This window comes from Muntiacus reevesi, chromosome 3 (assembly GCF_963930625.1).
Source record: "Muntiacus reevesi chromosome 3, mMunRee1.1, whole genome shotgun sequence".
Classification (NCBI taxonomy): Eukaryota; Metazoa; Chordata; class Mammalia; order Artiodactyla; family Cervidae; genus Muntiacus; species Muntiacus reevesi.
In genome coordinates, this window is record NC_089251.1 from 124,851,275 (window position 1) to 124,872,194 (window position 20,920).

Genomic DNA, 20,920 nt, shown 5'->3' on the forward strand with positions numbered 1-20,920 from the left:
CCCTGGTTCTTTCTGCTGTGTACCTGGCCCTGCACGTTTGGAGAAGCTGAGTTGAGGCTGTGTCAGTGGTTGACTATACCAGCAGCAAGTGTGAAATGCTAGGATTCTGCCTTTTGCCCTTCCCCCCGTCCTCTGGGGGGAGGGGAACGTTAGGCAATATCTGGAGATATTTTGGTTGTCGTAACTGGGGGAGGGCACTCCTGGAATCTAGTGGGTAGAGGATGTTGAACGCCTGTAACACTCAGGACAGTCCCTCATGGAAAGGATTGTCCAGCCCCAAGTGTCATTAATGCCGAGTTGCAGAAACCCTTGTCTAGGCTTAATGTACTTGTTTGTCTGATTTGTCTAGACAGTGGTTCTCAAAGCTTGCATGTGCATCAGTGTCACCTGGAGAGGGATCGTGTTAAAGCACAAAGATCCCGGTTCAGTAAGTCTGGGGCTAGGCCCCAGAGTTTCCCTTTCTGTCAAGTTCCCAGTGATGTCCACGCTGATGCTGCTGGTCACACTTGGAGGTCCATTGCTTTATGCAAAAGGAGAATTATTCATCGTGCTTGTCTGTGGAGAGGCACCGAGAAAGAATATTGTTTATACCTTATCCTCTTTTTTTTTTTTTTTTTGTTAGTTTATGGGATGTATTTGCCTGGAGCCATTTACATATACCCATCTATTTCCTAGTAAAACCAAACTACATCTGATAGTGCTAAATACAGAGAATTCCCCCAAGGAGTAATAAACTAATATGGAGGATTCAGATTAATTCCATGGGACCTGGAGTCACTGCTAATGGTTCGGGCAGCAAGTTTAGGGGTCTGATCGGAAAGCTTCAGGGATTACTGTGCCCTGAAGGGTTGACAGAGAATGGTGCTGCTCTTTCACATGCATTCATTTGTATTTTGTTGAGGCTTCCCAGGTGGCTCAGTGATAAAAGAATCTGCCTGCCAGTCAGGAGATGTGGGTTCAATCCCTGCAGCAGGAAGATCCCTTGAGGAGGAAGTCGCAACCCACTCTAGTATTTATTGCCTGGGAAATCCCATGGACAGAGGAGCTTGGCGAGCTACAGTCTATGGGGTCTCAGAGCTGGACGCATCTGAACGACTGAGCGCACACACACAGATTCCTTTGTTTAAGCTTCGTTCTTCATGAAACCTTAGTATTTTTAAATTTTAGTTTTCAGTTGCACGTTGGAACTAGAATATCCGAGCATGAAGCGTAGAAAATTGATGCACTGCTAAAGTAAAAAAATGATATTCTGGAGTCAGTGGAGTATGACTGTCTTTCTAGTCAGGAAACTGTAAAAATAAAAGTAATAACCTCAGTATTACATTTCAGAATTTAACTGCAGCAGTCATTTTCCTGGTCGGAGAAACAAAATGAGACTGTACTTTCAGGACAGAACTGAAACGTGAGGCAACAGGAAATGATTCCCCAGACACGTTTGCTTTCTGAACTTCTTTGCTTTGAGTTTCACCAAAAATTTAGACAGTTGGTTGAAAAGGATAGATAGCATTTTTTTAAAGGTAAAATCTTAACTAAAAGTCTTACCAGTAAGTTCAGGCTGTGGGCTAGCTATCTTCATTTTTGAAAAATAGAGTTTGGAGAGATGCCTGCTGAAGCTACTGTTTCAGGGGCCTAAAGGTCAAGGTTGATTTCTGCAAGAAATTGTTTTGTTTGGCCTAAGTCAAACAAAGAGAGATTGCGTATATTTTAGGATATTGCACTTAGACTGGTAAGCAATAGAGATCACAGAAGACCAACTTTTAAAATATTTTTGGTAGCATCTTCCTTCCCGCCCCAACATTACATTAGCTGTTTATTATTTTTTTTTTGTTTCCTTTTAGACATTTGTAAGCATATTAAGGTGGTTTGAAGGAAAACTGTATATTTAGTAGCTGTTCTCATAGAAACAATGCCAAATAAACAAACAACTTGATTTTTAAGTGTTATCCTTGGGAGGAAACCTGGTGTAGCTGGAAGTTTTCAGTTTATACAGAAAACCAGAATGTTAACTGCTGTATTTCTGTTGTCTTGCAGTGCCTAAAAATAGACTTTCATTTGTGTTACACAATGAAGTGAAGAAGTGAGATGTCGGAAGCCTGGGCAGGAAAGCGTCTGTTGCTGTGTTGTTAAGGAATGGGTTTTCATTAAGATCATTTTCTTTTATAGCATAGTTTATAACAGACTCTGAATCTTGAATGCCTGAGTTTGAATCCTAGCCATGTGACCTTGGGCAGGTTACTTTCTTCTCCCAGTGTTGTAGTTTTGTCATCTGTAAAATAGAGATAAATAAGGCTCCAGGCTCCTAATTGTGGGAATTAGATGAATTTACATGTAAAGCACTTTGAACTGTACCTGGCACAGAGAAGGCACTTCATGTGTGTTGGCTATTATTATTTTCCTTCCCATGTATTTTGCACTTAATTGCTTTAATCTCATCAGAAGCTAAACATGTCTTTGCTTACTGTGACTTTTGAGTATGCATGTGCGTGCGTGCGTGCTCAGTTGTCTGACTCTGGCATCTCTGGCGTGTTCTGCATTGCAGGTGAGTTCTTTACCGCTGAGCCACATGGGAAGCCCCTGGTATATATGTGTGTGTGCAAATAAAGTGAAAAATCTCTTGCTTGAATAGAATAGTTTCAGAGCAATAGATGCTTTCCTGTCCAGGCTTCTGACTTCTCACTTCTTCACTTTATTTTGTAACACAAATGAAAGAGTCTATTTTTAGGCACTGCGAGACAACAAAAATATAGCAGTTAACTTTCTGGTTTTGTGCATAAACTGAGAACTTCCACTTCGGGGGTCCCTTACAGACATTAGTTCTTATAACTGTCTTTGAGTCGTGCCTTTTCAGCATTTCCGCGTTTGGTCAGTTACAAGTCATGTCAGTCCCATATTTCTATTTATAAAAGTCCTTGCCCTGCTCGCTGTGTTAGGGAGCCCCCAAACCGCTGCTAGGTTCCTGGATTCAGGACGAGGACTGCCATTGTGTGGTCATCCTCCCGGCCGCGATGTATTACAGTGGGAGGACAGGAAACAAAATCGATGAAGGGAAAGGTATGGGGTGAAGTCCAGAGGAAACCAGGCGTGAGCTTCCAGGAGTCCTGGCCCTGTAGAGACTCTCAGGAGATGTTCCATTCCCCCAGCCAGAAGTTATCCCCACACGTGTGAAATACTCACACTGGCTACCTGCAAGCTGGTTAGAGGCTCAGGCTACCCAGGCTCTCACTGGGGGATGTTCCTGAAGGCAGCCTCTGCCTCACACGTGCCAAAATCCCAGACTCCCAGAAGGAAAGCAGGAGGTCAGTGGTCTCTCAAATGGCAGTTTGGTTTTTATTTTTTTTTTTCCCGTATTTATTTATTTGGCCGTGCCGGGTCTTAGTTGTGGCATGCAAACTCTTGGTTGTGGCGTGTGGCATTTAGTTCCTTGACCAGGGATCAAACCCAGGCCCTCTGCATCGGGAGCTCAGAATCTTAATCCCTGGACCCCCAGGGAAGTCGCTTAAATGTTAGTTTGAGAAAATCCTCAATAAATAAATCTGGAAGAAGCTTGGACCAGAATTGCGAAATAGCCTTACTGTCTCCAGCTGTTTTTCTTTTGTTTGCCCTTGTGTTTCAAGGCTGTGAAGAGTTTGGAACGTTTTTTTTTAATTCGGAAGTTAATGTTGCATGGACCCTACATGGACTGACTCCATCCACTCCTCCTCCTCCTCAGAGGTTGTAATAGCTTTTACCCTCCTGGGTAGCACAGAGGTCACAAAAGATAATTTTGAGGCTGACAGTGTAAACATAGCAACAGGAATGGTTCCTTAAGTCAAAAAGAAAACATCTTCTCAGGTAGAAAACCCAGCCACCCGGCTTGTGGAGCCATTATTCTAATTTAGGCGCTGGCAAAGATGCATGTGTCCTTTGCCCCTGGGTAAAAGTCTGCCGGTGACAGAATCAGCAGTCTGAGGGTCACCGTCATCGTGGACAGGATTCCTTCCCTAGACTGTAGAAGGGGATGGAAATTTAAATCGTCTAAGCCAATCTGATTTTCCTTTATACAAAAAAGACTAGTTTCCCTGCCTTTCAGTTGTTAATTCAGTAAAAATCTAGTGTTTTCCCCCTTTGTTATTCAAAGAGGAAGGCTGCTTTCTGCCCTAGTAATGAATAGGGCAAAGTTCGAGAGACGTGGCTGGAAGGAAACTGCTGTTTATTTGATAAAAGCAGATAGTACCATTAAGGCTTCCCTGGTGGCTCATTGCTAAGGAACCCAGCTGACAATATAGGAGACGTGGGTTCGATGCCAGGGTAGGGAAGATCCCCTGGAGGAGGAACTGGCAACCCACTCCAGTATTCTTGCCTGGGAAACCCCATGGACAGAGGATCCTGGTGGGCTACAATCCATGGGGTCACAAAAGAGTCAGATACCAGATACGAGTGAAGTGACTGAAACAAGATTGTGCCACATCCTCTCCTCCTCTCCCTTTTAGGCTAACGTCTTAGTGTTATATCAGAAGAAATTACTCGGGCTATCAGAATTACGCATTTTTATCTGTAACCCTGGAGGTACTGTCAGACTAGGAAAAAACATCCTTTGTAGTAGGTGACACAAATGTTTGGTCATTTACCAAGGTATAAAATAACATCATTAATCCTAAGAGCGACTGGAAAATCAGATTTCCCCAAACTTACTTTTTTTTCCAAGTTTAAAAGAAATCAGGCTTGGGGCTTAATTTGTAACACATGCTATATTCTGTATTCTTTTAAGCCAATTGAATGAATAAGCCCTGTATATCAGTTTACAATTTAAAGATGACTAAATTGCTTTAATTTAGCTGTTTGGGGATGATTAGGGTGTTTTTGGAGAGCTTTTTGAAAGAGCTGGTTTTAGAAAAGCTGATGTATCAGGCAAGGTAGAATTTGGCCTTGGGATTTTATAGAAATACCTGTGTGCTGTTTGAATCTCTTTATCAGAGTATGGGCATGATTTTCAAAGTAATCATACCAGAAAATAATATATACTGAACCCAAATGTATGTTCTCATTGGGCGATAGGTGTGAAAACGGTATTAATCATGTCTTGCCCAAGGTGCCTCCTGGTTTGAGAGCCAGTGCTTTTCAGGAGGAAAATTATGCTTTAATCTGGCTTTTCTCTACTGTGTTGTAGCATATGTAAATGAGATTTTATAAACTTGGTGATTTCCTAAAGTATGTTTGTAACTCGCTTTTGATCAGTTCTTTGACAGAGTGAAACCAAGGGGCTGGAAAAGATCAAAGGAACCTCTGTTCCTCATCAGGAGTATCTGTGAGCAGGTCACAGATTCATCTCCCTGGAATAGGTGCTTCTTTCTTAAACCTGTTGGTTTTAGTCTGCTTCTTATGTATCTACTCTAGTAAGTTAAAGGCACATACAGAATTATTATTCTTGATAGGATGAAAAATACTGAGTAATATTTAAGAGTATTATGTTCATTTGTGCTTTTGCATAACTTCTTCAATTTCTTGGAAATCGAATTAGCATCTGAGCAAAGTGAAGACCCAAAGCTCAGTTAAAAGTAAAAGTGGACTTAATGTGTTTACTAAGTACTCTGAAATTCTTGGCACTTGATCAATGCCAAATGCTGTTCTTATTTCCAATTTTAAGGTCAGAGTCCTAATTATCCTTAAAGATGTACTAGGAACAGGCAGCATTGTATCAGTTAGCTAGTGCTGTGTTGCAGGCTGTCGTAAAATTCAGAGGCTTAAAACAAGAAGTGTCATCATTGCTGGTGAGCCTGTGAATCCCCTAGACAGTCCACCTGCTCACAGCCAGGCTCACCTATACCTGTGTTGGCCCTGCTCATTTCAGCCAGTCTCTTTCACGCGGCTTGCTGGCCGCAGACTGGTAGAGGATGGCGTCACCTGGCACTTGGGGCTCTCTTCCTTGTGGTCCATCCTCTAGCAGGCTAACCCTTCTTCTTGTAGACATAGTAGCCTTTACTCAGGCCCAATACAGAGCCGGCATTGCATTGCTGCAGCCACGTTCTTTGGGCCAAAGCAAGTTACAGGGCAGCCCATCTCCAAGGTTGGAGAAATAGTTTCCCCCTCTTGTTGGGAAGAACTGCAGAGTCACATTGTAAAGTGCACACAAGCAGGGAGCGGTAAGAATTGGGCTCGTTCTTGCAATTTACCACCCCAAGCACTTACATATCATATTGGATACTGTAGTTGATCTTAAGGTACTGAGAAATTTTGTTAGAATCACTGTTCCTGTTTAGCACAGAAGTTGGGATTTTTTTTTTTTTTAAACCAAGTGAGAGTTTTGGGGTTGAACCTAGACTTTTCCACATTCTGCATTTATTTGAAGAAAAAAGGAATTTAATGCTTCCTGTTTTCTTACTGTTGAGGAGTCACTGTTTTGGAGGATAAAATGTAGAGGTTTCTGAGTGCCCTTTAGAAACTTGTTCTGTGTGTTAATTGCCATATGAAGTGTCTTTACCTTGAATTATTTACTTTGGTATTGTCTTGAAATGTGAATTTTCATCACCTTCTGGCAGAGTAAGTAGACAAGAGTCAGAAAATCTGATCCAGTGCTGCTGTTGGCTTGTTTGATTTGTAGGGGTTTCTCCCTCCTGGCTTCTGCTTCCCTAAGTATAAAACAGAAGTCTTGGCTGGCATCTTTGTCAAGAGGATGTGGCCAGCGTGTACTCAATGGACCACAACTTTTCTAGACTCCGAGGCAGTAGAAGGCAGAAGGTGTTGCCTGTGCCACTGGAGTTCTTCACTGTGAACTTTAAGAGTTAAGCACGTTTCTGCAGTTGTTCTTATTGTTGTTCAGTCATCCAGTGGTGTCTGACTCTTTGTGACCCATGGACTGTGGCACGCCAGGCTTCCCTGTCCTTCACCATATCCCAGAGTTTGCTCAAACTCATGTCCATTGAGTTGGTGATGCCATCCAACCATCTCATCCTCTGTGGTCCCCTTCTCCTCCTGCTTTCAATCTTTAATAGCATCAGAATCTTTTCCAGTGAGTTGACTCTTCACATCAGGTGACCAAAGTATTGGAGCTTCAACTTCAGGATCAGTCCTTCCAATGAATGTTCAGGACTGATCTCCTTTAGGATGAACTGGTTGGATCTTCTTGCAGTCCAAGGGACCCTCAAGAGTCTTCTCCAACACCACAGTTCAAAAGTATCAATTCTTCGGCGCTCAGCTTTCTTTATAGTCCAACTCTCACATCCATATGTGACTATTGGAAAAACCATAGCTTTGACTAGATGGACCTTTGTTGGGGAACTCATGTCTCTGCTTTTTAATATACTGTCTAGGTTTGTCATAGCTTTTCTTCCAAGGAGCAAGCGTCTTTTATTTTTTATTTATTTATTTATTTATTTTGCAAGCGTCTTTTAATTTCATGGCTGCAGTCACCATCTGCAGTGATTTTGGAGCCCAAGAAAATAAAGTCTGTCACTGTTCCCACTGTTTCCCCATTTATTTGCCATGACGTGATGGGATCAGATGCCATGATCTTTTAGTTTTTGGAATGTTGAGTTTTAAGCCAGCTTTTTCACTCTCCTCTTTCACTTTCATCAAGAGGCTCTTGAGTTCTTTTTCACTTTCTGCCATAAGAGTGGTGTCATCTGCATATCTGAGGTTATTGATATTTCTCCCAGCCGTCTTGATTCCAGCTTGTGCTTCGTCCAGCCCAGCATTTCACATGATGTACTCTGCATATAAGTTAAACAAACAGGGTGACAATATACAGCCTTGACATATTCCTTTCCCAATTTGGAACCAGTCCATTGTTCTGTGTCTGGTTATAACTGTGGCTTCTTGACCTGCATACAGATTTCTCAGGAGGCAGTTAAGGTGGTCTGGTATTCCCACCTCTTTGAGAATTTTCCACAGGTTGTTGTGATCCACACAGTCAAAAGCTTTAGCATTGTCAGTGAAGCAGAAGTAGATTTTTTCTGGAATTCTCTTGCTTTTGCTGTGATCCAGCAGAAGTTGGAAATTTGATCTCTGGTTTCTCTGCCTTTTCTAAATCCAGCTTGAACATCTGGAGGTTCTTGGTTCACGTACTGTTGAAGCCTAGCTTGGAGAATTTTGAGCATTACTTTGCTGGCGTGTGAGATGAGTGTAATTGTGCGGTAGTTTGAACATGCTTTGGCATTGTTTCTCTTTGGAATTGGAATGAAAACTGACTTTTTCCAGTCCTGAGGCCACTACTGAGTTTCCCAAATTTGCTGGCATATTGAGTGCAACACTTTAACAGCATTGTCTTTTAGGACTTGAAATAGCTTAGCTGGAATTCCATCACCTTCACTAGCTTTGTTCGTAGTGATGCTTCATAAGATCCACTTGACTTCAGATTCCAGGATGTCTGGTTCTAGGTGAGTGATCACACCATCGTAGCTATCTGGCTCATTAAGATCTTTTTTGTATAGCTCTTCTGTGTATTCTTGTCACCTTTTCTTAATATCTTCTACTTCTGTTAGGCCCATACTGTTTCTGTCCTTTATTGTGCCCATCTTTGCATGAAATGTTCCCTTGCCATATATAATTTTCTTGAAGAGGTAGATCTCTAGTCTTTCCCATTCTATTGTTTTCCTGTGTTTCTTTGCACTGATCACTGAGGAAGGCTTTCTTACCTCTCTTTGCTATTCTTTGGAACTCTGCATTCAGATAGGTGTATCTTTCCTTTTCTCCTTTGCCTTTAGCTTCTCTTCTTTTCTCATTTATTTATAAGGCCTCCTCAGACAACCATTTTGCCTTTTTCCATGTCTTATTCTTGGGAATGGTCTTGATCACTACCTCCTGTACAATGTCACAAACCTCCATCCATAGTTCTTCAGGCATTCTATCAGATCTCAACCCTTGAATCTATTTGTCACTTCTACTGTATAATCCTAAGGAATTTGATTTAGGTCATTCCTGAACGGTCTAGTGGTTTTTCCTACTTCCTTCAATTTAAGTCTGAATTTGGCAATAAGGAGTTCATGATCTGAGCCACAGTCAGCTCCTGGTCTTGTTTTTGCTGACTGTATAGAGCTTCTCCATCTTTGACTGCAAAGAATATAATCAGTCTGATTTCAGTATTGACCATCTGGTGATGTCCATGTGTAGAGTCGTCTCTTGTGTTGTTGGAGGAGGGTGTTTGCTATGATCAGTGGGTTCTCTTGGCAAAACTGGACTAGCCTTTGCCCTGCTTAATTTTGTACTCCAAGGCCAAACTTGCCTGTTACTGTAGATATCTCTTGACTTCCTACTTTTGCATTCCAGTCCCCTGTGATGAAAGGGACATCTTTTTTTGGTGTTAGTTCTAGAAGGTCTTGTAGGTCATTGTAGAATAGTTCAGCTTCTTCGGCATTAGTGGTTGGGGCATAGACTTGGATTACTGTGATATTGAATGCACAGAGTCACAGTTCATTGCCTTGTATTTTTCAGGCCAGTGAGTCCCTGCCTTTCGGTGCCTTCTCTTTCCTGCCTTTCTGCCCCAGACTTCTCTGCTCAGCTCTGCCCCTGCTCACAGATCCCAGGGAGTAACTGTTGCTCTCCGGCCCCATCCACCCGACACCTCTTGCCCTTGTGTCCACGCCCTCCCCACCCCTCTGTGCTGACCTCCATGGATACATCAGATGGACTCCGAGGGGCCACAGAGCCTCTTCGAGTCTGCTGCACTGAAAAGAAAGTGGTTGCGTCCTGTTTGAAACTGCCTCTGCTTCCCAGGTGGCTCAGTGGTAATCCTGCCAGTGTAGGAGCTGCAGAAGATGCAAGTTTGGTCCCTGGATCGGGAAGACCCCCTGGAGGAGGAAATGGCAGCCCACTCCAGTATTCTTGCCTGGAGAATCCCACGGACAGAGCCTGGCGGGCTACAGTCCCTGGGTTCACAGACAGTGACCAGAGACACACGGAGCAAGTGAGCGCGCGTGCACTGCTTCTAGAGCCTGCAGCTGCCCAGAGCTTCAGGCTGACCCTGTTCCACTCCCCACCCTCTCCTGCTCTCAGTGGTAACAGTTTGTCAAGCACGCTTCCAGGGAGTGGACGGTTTTTACACTTAGAATTTGAGATTGCCACACTTGAAAATCAGACAGAATATGTCCTGTGTACCTCAAGGCTTATGAAAGTTTTAGTTGCTCAGCTGTTTCTGACTCTGTGCGACCCCATGGACTGTAGCCCACCAGGCTCATCTGTCCATGGGGTTCTCCAGGCAAACACTCCAGAGTGGCTTGCCATTTCCTCCTCCAGGGAATCTTCCTGACCCAGGGATGGAACCCAGGCATCCTCCATTGCAGGTAGATTCTTTACTGTCTGAGCACCAGGGAGGCCCCAAGACTCATGACAAAGTGTTTCCTAGTTGGCGGCCCTGCCATCCTCCTGCTTCTCAGCTGCTCCGTCTTTTCTCTGGGGACCACCCCCTGAGGAGGGCTTCTGCCCTCCTCAGAAGCCAAAATCCTAGTCTGCCTCAAAGGCCTGTTCACTTCTCTGTTTCTGCCCCTCATCAGCCTTCTTACCCTCTCTGCCCAGCCTGACTCAGCGTGGCTGTGGAATTTAGTTCCATCATCTTTTATTATGCTTAAAAAATTTCTTCATACTTACATGGTCATCATAACTCATTTTAGTAACTATATAGACTATTGAATTAATATGTCATTAACCCATTTGATTATATGGCATTTTCCCTTAATTTTTACTCCTTTGAATAAGGCTCATATGAACTTTTTAAAATACATAGGTCTTTTCTTTTCATCTATTAAAAAATTTCTGCAGAATCAGTTGCCAAGCCTGGAATTCCTAAATCAATTTATTGTTGCTTTTATCATCATCATCATCATAATTACTGTTGCTATTATTAGGTAGGTAATGTGTTTCTCACACAGTGGAGCAGGATTCTTGCCACAGAAGTAGTTCTAATGTACAGTGCTGAGAAAAAATCATGAGAACCCTGGAAATGGTACGTTATTGTTGTTCTCAGTTGTTCCTTGCTTAGCCTTGCTCAGCAGTTTCAGTCTGAAATATTTAAAATAAAGAAATACAATCCAGCTTTGGCATTCTCATTTTCCCAGAAATTAAATGGATGATGATCCACTGGGGTGAACAGCAAGACAAATCAGATGATGGTTTGATGTGGATACAGTGGGGCTATAGTCTTACCAAGAGACCTCTTTTCCTCTCTCCATGAAAAACTCTGCAGCCCCACGTGGGTTCGTGCTTCTTAGACTAGGAGGGCAAAGCAGACTGATGGTAGAGCCCTCCACAGGATCAGCAGGAGTGTAGGAAGTTTTAAAAAGCACTTATGTAGTCTCTGGAAGAAATGACACATTTCCTTTCTAAGTACCTTTTGGAAGAGTTTCAGGCTATTGTTTTTAAAATAACCTAAACATAGAGCTTGGCAAAATGAACACGTTTCTAAAATTTTTTTTTATCTACATTGACACAATCTTAGACTATCAAAGAAAATCCCTCTACTAGAAAAATGGGTAGAATAAGCAGCAAGCAAAACATACAGTGAGTTTAAGTGAGTGGGTGTAAGTTGTCAAAACAGTGAAGGAAAAGGAAGCTGTTTTATCTCGGTGCAGAGCATGGCTTCCCTAGTGGCTCAGATGATAAAAAATCTGCCCACAATGCGGGAGGCCCAGGTTTGATCCCTGGAGAAGGAAATGGCAACCCACTCCAGTATTCTTGCCTGGAGAATCCCATGGGCAGTGGAACCTGGCAGGCTACAGTCTGTGGGGTCGCAAAGAGTTGCTCGAGTAACACATAGAGCATGGCTTAGACATTCATGAAGGTAGTTTTTGTAAAAATAAAGCCATCTGATCTTGATGCCTTGATATGGTTTATTAATATCATTCAGAAATTTTTAATAGTTTGTGCCTCTGAAATGTTGCTAAACTGTATTGTTGTGAACAGTAGATTTTGTTTCCAATTTGCTGAATAGTAAATTTTTTTAGTCTGTGGAATTTGTTGATTTTTAAAAATAAAACAGCCCAACTTAAGCCTGTTTTGATAACCATTTTTTAAACCAATGAGACATATCCTAAATACAAAACAAATTTCTGTGTTACTTAATAGAAGTTATACAACTTTGTTTAATACGTAGTTTCTTGAGAGTGCTGGAGTATTAGGAGTTGAACTTAATATTGTTTTGATTTTATCTCAGAAGTGGGAGATTTTAATTTGTCACCCAAGAAAGTAAAGGAGTATACCTGGAAAAAAAGAAAGAAGGAATTCTAGATAGAACGTATGAGTACAGAAGGAGAGCCAGCTATCAAGGCCAGCTGCCTAATTTGGAACCTGATTCGCAAGCAAGGATGGTCTTCTCTCAGCCTGAATGTGATAAACAATTTTCAGGTGAAACACCCCCAACAAACAGTATGAGTCTTGCAGTTTTCTAGGGTGTCCGCTTGAGCTGGTGCAGACCAGACAGTAGTACTGATGTTTGTCCTCAAAGGAAACACTGCTGTGTTTCAGAGTTCCCGGGGCCTCGCTAGGTCCCATTTTGACCTTGGGCTAGCTTATCATCCTGAAGCTTCATGAAGTTAAAGCGTGATTGTTTCAGGTTAGATGATTGAATGGAAGAGATGACTTTAAGGTTTTCCGCTCACAGCAGCTCCTCTGCTGTCTGAAATCATTCTTCTTTCAAGAAGACACAGGCAAGAGCTTGTCCCCTGACCCCTCTGGCGCATTTGTGACTACAACCTTTGTGGTTGATTTTGGGAGTTTTAGAATATATCAGCATTCTGATCTTTAGACCCTTAAAACCACACAGATAGGGAGCTTGTAAATCGCTCTGAGTGAAGGAAGGTGCTGCCTGACACCCTCACCTTCAAGTGCCTTGGCCTTTACTGTCCTGTTTGCAAATGGAGTAGAATCCTTCAACAGGCTTTAATGTAATTTTTAGAAATATTTATTTATTTATTTGGTTGCACTGGGTCTTAGACTTGGCACACAGGATCTTTAGTTGCGGCCTGTGAACTCTTAGCTGAGGCGTGTGAATTCTTTACTTATGACATATGGGATCTAGTTCCCCAACCAGAGATCAAACCCCAGGCCCCCCTGCATTGGGAACACGGACCCAATGTGTCCGTGTCCATCACGGGTAGGCACCGGACCACCAGGGAACTCCCTCCTCGAGCAGATTTAACGCTTAGAGGAGAGTTGGCCTTTAACTTCTTACAATTCCTTATGTTTCATCCCCTGTGTTGAACATAGGTAATGGAATGTATCCATAAGCATTGTACTAAATAACAAAATATAGTCAACAAAATGTGATATTGTGTTCGTAGTTCAGGCCTAAGGATTATCATTATAAGCTTCTTTTGATTAATTTAGGTGAGGGAAAGTGAAAGTGAGAGTCACTCAGTTGTGTCCGACTCTTTGCGACCCCATGGACTACAGTCCATGGGATTTTCCAGGCCAGAATACTGGAGTGGGTAGCCTTTCCCTTCTTCAGGGGATCTTCCCAGCCCAGGTAGCCAACCCAGGTATCCTGCGTTGCAGGCAGCTGAGGCACCAGGGAAGCCCTTAGGTATGGAAGGCCGTGCCAGATGCTGCTCATCCTGCAGTGTGCTGCCCAGGTGGACTGCTGCCTGGAGAGAAAAGTCCTTGGTAGGGAGGTGAGGGACGAGGGCTTTGGACGAAACCTGAGCTCAGTATTTTGGGCATCTGAGGATGACAGCTTGCTAGGATGCAGGGTCTGGGTATGGGAATCACAAGCATGTCAGTTGAAACCCTGATTTGAGACCACCACTCGTGGCCTCTGTGCCCAGGGACAGTGGGATGCATGGCTCCTTGGGAGTTGTTGCCCGTGGTCGACATACCCGAGGTGGTCTGGAGGGAGGAGACCCCAGGTAACCTGGGAGGAGGCTGCACTGAGGCATGAGTGGTGAGAGTTGGACGGTGGTGGATGTGCCAAGAACAGAGGCAAGATCCAGTGTCTTAGGTTGGAATTACTGCTTACTTCTTAAAAAACAACCAGAAGCCTACAACAGTGTTATCACATCTAAAGAACAGAATCTTTTAATATCAGATATCTAGTCAGTGTTTCTATTTGTAGCTGTTTCATGACAATATTGGAGAAGGCAATGGCACCCCACTCCAGTACTCTCGCCTGGAAAATCCCATGGACGGAGGAGCCTGGTGGGCTGCAGTCTGTGGGGTCGCTGAGTCGGACAGACTGAGCGACTTCACTTTCACTTTTCACTTTCATGCATTGGAGAAGGAAATGGCAACCTGCTCAAGTGTTCTTGCCTGGAGAATCCCAGGGATGGGGGAGCCTGGTGGGCTGCTTGCTGTCTGTGGGGTTGCGGAGTCGGACACAACTGAAGTGACTTAACAGCAGCAGCAGCATGATAATATAAGCATGTTTATGTAACAGTTGGAGAAGGCAGTGGCACCCCTCTCCAGTACTCTTGCCTGGAAAATCCCATGGACGGAGGAGCCTGGAAGGCTGCAGTCCATGGAGTCGCTGAGAGTCGGGCACGACTGAGCGACTCCCTTTCACTTTTCACTTTCACGCATTGGAGAAGGAAATGGCAACCCACTCCAGTGTTCTTGCCTGGAGAATCCCAGGGACGGGGGAGCCTGGTGGGCTGCCGTCTATGGGGTCGCACAGAGTCGGACACGACTGAAGCGACTTAGCAGCAGCAGCAGCAGCAGCAGCAGCATATGTAACAGTTTGGCCGAATCAGGATCTAATAAGTCTCCACATGGTGATTACTTGATGTGTCTGTTAAACCTCTGTAGTGGTAGGCTGGTCTTCCATCTCTGTGTTTCCCTCCTTGCAAATTATGTGTTGAAGAAATAGGTCATTTGTCTACAGAGTTTCCTGCAGTCTTGCTTTTTTGCTGAATAAAATCCAGTGGTGGTGGTTATTGTGTTCCTCTGCATTTCCTATAGATTGATAGTTGGATCTAGAGGTTTGACCAGATGTATTGTAAAATAAAGTTGGTATCATACTGCACTTATCAGTTTTATATAGGACCTTTTACTTAACATTATATCATGAACATTTTCCCACGCCATTAAGTATTTTTTCTATTTCATAACTTCATTTAAATGGTTTCCAACTAGAAAGATCTGTTCCATCACTTCGGTTCAGTTGCTCAGTCCTGTCCGACTCTTTGCAACCCCACGGGCTGCAGCACGCCAGGCTTCCCTGTCCATCACCAACTCCCGGAGTTTGCTCAAACTCATGTCCATTGAGTCAGTGATGCCATCCAACCATCTCATCCTCTGTTGTCCCCTTCTCTTCCTGTTCTGTTCCTTCTGTTCATGGAAATGTCTTAACCTCTGAGATTTGTGGAAGAAGAAAACTAAATAATCATCAGCAGTAACCAAGAACCCACAAATAGTAACAGAGCAGTTTAAACATTAGCTCAGAGAGTGTCAAATTTTGATTTAAGATGTTGAACTACAAACAATAAAAAGTATATATCTGTTTACACGTGCTTTAGTCTGAGCTGCGTCCCGCTTTCCCTTTTAGTTTCGGGTGTGAGCTTGAACTTCTGTCACACTGTAGGTACTCATGAAGGAGTCTGCCTGATGGTCTGGCTTTGTGACCCTTGTGACGTAGCAGCTCATTTAACGGCGCTTGAACAGAGAGACTGTGTGTCACCATGTCTTCATGGTGTCTGTGCAGACGTGGTATGTTAGTACCTGCGTGATTGCAAACGAGTCACTCGGATTCGCCGAAGCTGCTGAGGGTGTTCGTGGTGAGGATGCTGGGGCGTCTGCCTCACAGAACCCTCAGAACCCAGGAGGGGCCTCAAGAGCAGCTCCCGTGAGGACCCTCCACGTGGACCGTCTCCAGCTTCTCTTCATAGGTCGGCTTCATTCTTCCCCCTTTGTTAATGTACAGAATTCTCTAGTCCAAACTGCAAAACGTGTGGCCAGAAACAGTCATGCCAGCTCCTGGAGAGGTACGGGTCTGTTTCTCTCTCCTGCTTTCTGATTTCCCAGGGAAGGAACTGACTAATCTCTTCTCTGGTCTGACCAGTGGTGAACAGAGGCAGGATAATGTAGAGGAAAATCCTGGATTCAACTTGGCAAAGGTTCCGTGGTGACCAGTCTGCCGTGGCTGGAAGATGGGGCGTGTTGTACAAATGGCAGTTCACACACTCAGGCCTGTCTCTAGATCACACATAAAATGGCATGATGCCCGCTGTGCTGCTCGGTCATCTTACTTATTTGGATAAGTGAGGGTCAACATCTAGTCTTTCTTTATTATGGTCTCATCATTCACAATAATCTTAAATACGCCGGGCAGATTCTGACACATGTATACACCCACGTCACCACCTCCCCATGGTGACACGGCCCCGGAAAGTTCTCTCGTGTCCTTTGCTGCGTTCTGTCCATCCTCAACCTGGGAAGCAGCCGCTGTTCTGAGTTTTATCCTCAGAGACCAGTCTTCCTTGTCTCGAACTTCAAACAGAATGGAAACAGAGAGTGTCAGCGCCTAGCCTTAATGTATTCTAGCTCAGGGTTGTAAACATCAGTTCAGTGCTGGCGGTGAGCCAGAATCTCGTTGCCGTTGAAATACAAGCGTGGCTGTGACAGAGCTGGCGGTCAGGGCCACGGAGAGAGCTGGGCCTCAGGTGAGGCAGAGCACGCCTGCGCCGGGCAGGGCGGCCCGTGTCCTGCCCTGAACGAAGGAGGCCCGGAGCTTCCAGCAGGCTTGGTGGTGTGCAGGAGGGGCGCTCCTCATGGTTCTTTGAGGGATGAGCCAAAACACTGAACCTGGGCTGTCTGGGTCGTGTGTCCTTTGCCCGCCTGTGGGCAGGACTTCCTCACCTCCCGTCTGTGCTCTGGTGAGAGGAGAGGCCCGGGGACTGGTGTGGGGGTTTCCTCCCAAGGCCGAGCTGGCTGGGAGCTCTCGGTGAGTGAGCGGCCATGTGGGCTCCACTCTGTATGCTGGGCTCTCCCAGTTCTCCAGAGACGTTTTCTTTCCGTTTACTTCAGCTACTCTCCTCATTCGGAGAAGGCAATGGCACCCCACTCCAGTACTCTTGCCTGGAAAATCCCATGGGCGGAGGAGTCTGGTAGGCTGCCGTCCCTGGGGTCGCTAAGATTCGGGCACTACTGTGGCTTTGCTTTCACTTTTCACTTTCATGCATTGGAGAAGGAAATGGCAACCCACTCCCGTGTTCTTGCCTGGAGAGTCCCAGGGACGGGGGAGCCTGATGGGCTGCCGTCTATGGGGTCGCACAGTCGGACATGACTGAAGCGACTTAGCAGCAGCAGCAGCAGCACTCTCCTCCTTTGGGTGAGATGGCCGAGACACCAAGTTTGCAGCTGGTTGGCAAGAGTCGGTAGTCCTCAGCGTTGTTTGCGTATCACTATATAATGAGCACTTTCCATGTTACTGATGTTATTCAGAATCCTGACTCCTGGTTCTTGTATAACTTACCATGTATGGACATAACTGTAGGTAGTCAGTTGGGTTGTTGGGTTGGCCAAAAAGTTCATTTGTTTGTAAGTAAAAATAAAAGACATATTTTTCATTTTCACCAAGAACTTTACTGAACAGCGTAGTCACTTAACCAAATGAACTTTTTGGCTAGCCTGCAGGGAAGCCTGGGTTTGCTCTAGTCCATGGGGTCACAAAGAGTCAGACATGACTGAGCGACTGAATAGCAACAATAAATATATAGAGTATGTGTATATGTGTAGACATGTACATACTAGTATAATATACCATGTACTCTGTGTGTGTATGTGTGTGTATTTGTCTAATTTGTCCAACTGATTAATGTTATAAGGTCAGTGGGAAATAGTATTCAAAATAAGAAGTTTACTTGGGTGACAAAGAGGATAAATTTATTAAAGACTACTCATTCTTTTCTTTTTTCTACAGGACTATCCGAGTATGGCTGAAAAGAGACAGTGGTCAGTACTGGCCCAGCATTTACCACACAATGGCCTGTGAGTAGCTGCACTGTTGGACCCAAGAAGAATGTCTTTGATGATTTAAATTTCAAAATGAGCTTGTTGGTTACCTAATACCTACAGTATTCTGTGTTAAAATGCAGGAAAATTCCCCTTCTCTTGCAAAAAGGAAGCTGAGTCAACTGGTTTAACTGAATCACTTGAACAAAACTTGGAGAAAAAAAAAGGAAGAGGAAAGCTGCCCACCTCCCCCATTTTCCTTTGTCTTCATTTTGCCAACTTATATTAGTAGTAATTTTCTACTTAGTAATAGCTGATACTGTCACTAAAACAGGATTCTGAACACTCCTTTGCCTCATACTTGGCCTTTTGTGCTTTTTCATAAACTCTGGATACTGTTGAGAAGTTTGGTCCAAGGCACGAAACATACTAAATGGAGATTTTTTTTTTTCCCCAGTAGTCAAATATGTTCTAAAAATAAACCCAAAAGATAAAGCTTTTGCCTTGAGATTTTAGAAGAGCCCTGAGATGTAGTGGCATAAAATTGCAGTTAAATCCTGCCCTTCCTGCCAATCTAAGCTTTGTCTCCCTCACTCCCACTTCTCCATCCTTTCTTGAAAAAAGGAGGCTGGGTACCACCCAGGTCCAAGCTGGAATCGAGTCCTGCCATCCCAGTGGCCACATGGAAGGCATCATAGCTGCTCATGTCCGGGTGGTTTTGGTCCTTAATGAGGAGATTTTCCTCAGTTAAGGTTTCAGTGTTCAGAGGCCCCCCCTGGGAAAAGACACTGTTCTGGGGCAGGCTTGATGGTCTGTTACTGAAGACCATTACAAAGTTCTCCAAAGAAGAGCGCGTGCCAGGGCCAAACTCTGTGGACACTGCAGCTCCCTGAAGAGTTACTGCAGGGACTGTGGGGTGTGTTACAAATGCAGAGTAGCCAGTTATTCAGCAGATTCTATTCAGTCAGCTTGAGTCACCCTTCCAAGCACTGCCTGTCTTGCTAGCACTTTCTCATTTGCACATTTATTGCAGGGTACCTGCAGAATTTCGATCCTGTAAACATTTGCACAAAGAATTAGTAGTTTATCAGGATTTTCCTTTGTCTTACCTTCCACTAACAGCTTGGGCAGGCCGGTCACCTTCTCTGTCTTGCTAACCATTCAATGAGAACGAAGTAGACTTTTTGGAATACTGGTATAAAGCTAACTATTATAAAAGGACCCTTTTATGTAATTATAAAATAGCTATAAAAAGCTTTTATAAAAAGTGTAACTTCACTGTATGTACGTAGTGTGTTAAGACTACCTGAAACCCTAGTCGTGGTCTCTTGTGCAGGCAGTAGCATCTTCTGTCCTGCATCCGCGTTTATCTGTGGATGGGTCACCTTGGTTACTCAATGTGGGAACATGAAGTGGCCATTGTCTCAGTAAATGTCCTTACAAGCCCATTTAATAAATTTACTTTGGGATTTTGAGGAAGCGGGGCAGAAATAGATGGAGCACCTTCATCCACTGAGCCTACCTTTTACTCAACCTAAAAAAAAAGGGCTTCTCTTAGGTGAGTAACTCCTTACTTCCGGAGGTCCAGTGATGGATCCGTAGCTGTAGACAGCCACAGCAACCCAGGGACCCGCTACCAGTGCTGGGAGATGGTTTGTCATCCTTGTGGACGGTCTTATTAATGCTGTTGGCTGTGATTCCTCGCTCCTCCCCCTTCCCTTACACTTCAGATTTTGGCCACAGCTCAGTCTCCTTGAGACCTCAGCTGTGGAGTTCATGCTCTGTAGAACAAGGAGAGTCTAAGGTGGATTTTTGTACTAATGTCCAGTGTTTAGTACAGTGACCCCTTGGCTTGCATTTCCCCCAGATACTTAGTTCGCTTTGTAACTGGTTTCTCTCCTGGGACACCAGGGCCGAGCAGCAGCAGCACACTCTTCCCGGGCTTTTGAGTCTTGGGCACATGGCTTTGCTTTCTCCATCACCATCCCTTGCTAGCTTGGCTTAACTGTATCCTCCGGCAGTAGCTCCCAGAACTCTGTGGCTGGAAGGACCAGGAAAAAACAGGGCAGAACAGGCCCAGCATCTCTGTCGTGGGTGACTGACACCTTCGTGTTTGTATACATGCATGCAGCCTGCTGCTTCCAGATGGCTGGTTGTGTTGTTACCTCCCGCTGGAGCAGTGTCTGCTGATGAAACTGCAGGAATACTGCTGGAAGAAAACAGAATGAACAAGTGTTGAGAAATTTGCTTGTCTGTTTTAGGGTGATTTTTAAAATTAAATTCAAAACACAAGAAGAGAATTACCACATTGCTTTAAAAACTACTGCAGATTCACCAGTTAACATTTTAGTGGTCATCCTCAGATTTAAACTGTTCGCTGTGACGCAACAGAGGTGATCAGTAAGCGAAACCTTAGAGTATCGCTGTTCGTGGACCAGTTATGAATCATAACACTACCTCACGTAACAGAAATAACTTTGAGAATCTGCTTTAGCTGAAGAAAAACCTATCAGTTTCTGCTTCTGCTGTGTGCTCCTGCTCAGCTGCTCAGTCACGTCCGGGTCTTTGCAACTCCGCGGACCATGGACTGTAGCCTGCGCGGCTCCTCTGTCCGTGGGATTCTCCAGGCAAGAAGACTGGAGTGGGTGGCTGTTTCCTCCTTGACCCAGGGATCAAGCCTGTGTCTCTCATGTCTCCTGCTTTGGCAGGTGGGTTCTTTACCACCAGCACCACCTGCAAAGCCCATCTACTATGTGTCTCATGCATTTTTCTTGGTACTATTTTACCAAATCATCACAACAGCTATTATAAGAAAGATGATATTTTCATCATTTAGTAGACAAGGAAACTGAGGCCAGAGGCTGGAATTCCAATCCATGTGCATCGGATTCCAGAACTGGGCTGCTCACCACAGTGTGGGGTGGGTCCACCGACTTCTACAAAGGACCAGACATAAATATTAGACTTTGTGGGCCAGACAGTCTGTGGCAGCTTCTCAACTCTGCCATTGCAGAATCAAAAGCAGTCATAAAGAATACATAGATGAATGAGCCTGGCTGTATTCCAGAAAACC

The 20,920-nt window shown here is 44.4% G+C and overlaps 1 protein-coding gene across 2 annotated transcripts in view; it reads left to right on the forward strand.

The window, feature by feature from the left end:
* The window catches only part of WDFY1 (WD repeat and FYVE domain containing 1), a 60,044-nt gene that overhangs the window by 3,976 nt on the left and 35,148 nt on the right, over window positions 1-20,920 (forward strand). For both annotated transcript variants that reach the window (XM_065930461.1, XM_065930462.1), the window contains exon 2: window positions 17,816-17,883. In XM_065930461.1, coding sequence (XP_065786533.1) covers window positions 17,816-17,883 — 68 coding nt within the window. The remainder of the gene's footprint in view (window positions 1-17,815; window positions 17,884-20,920) is intronic.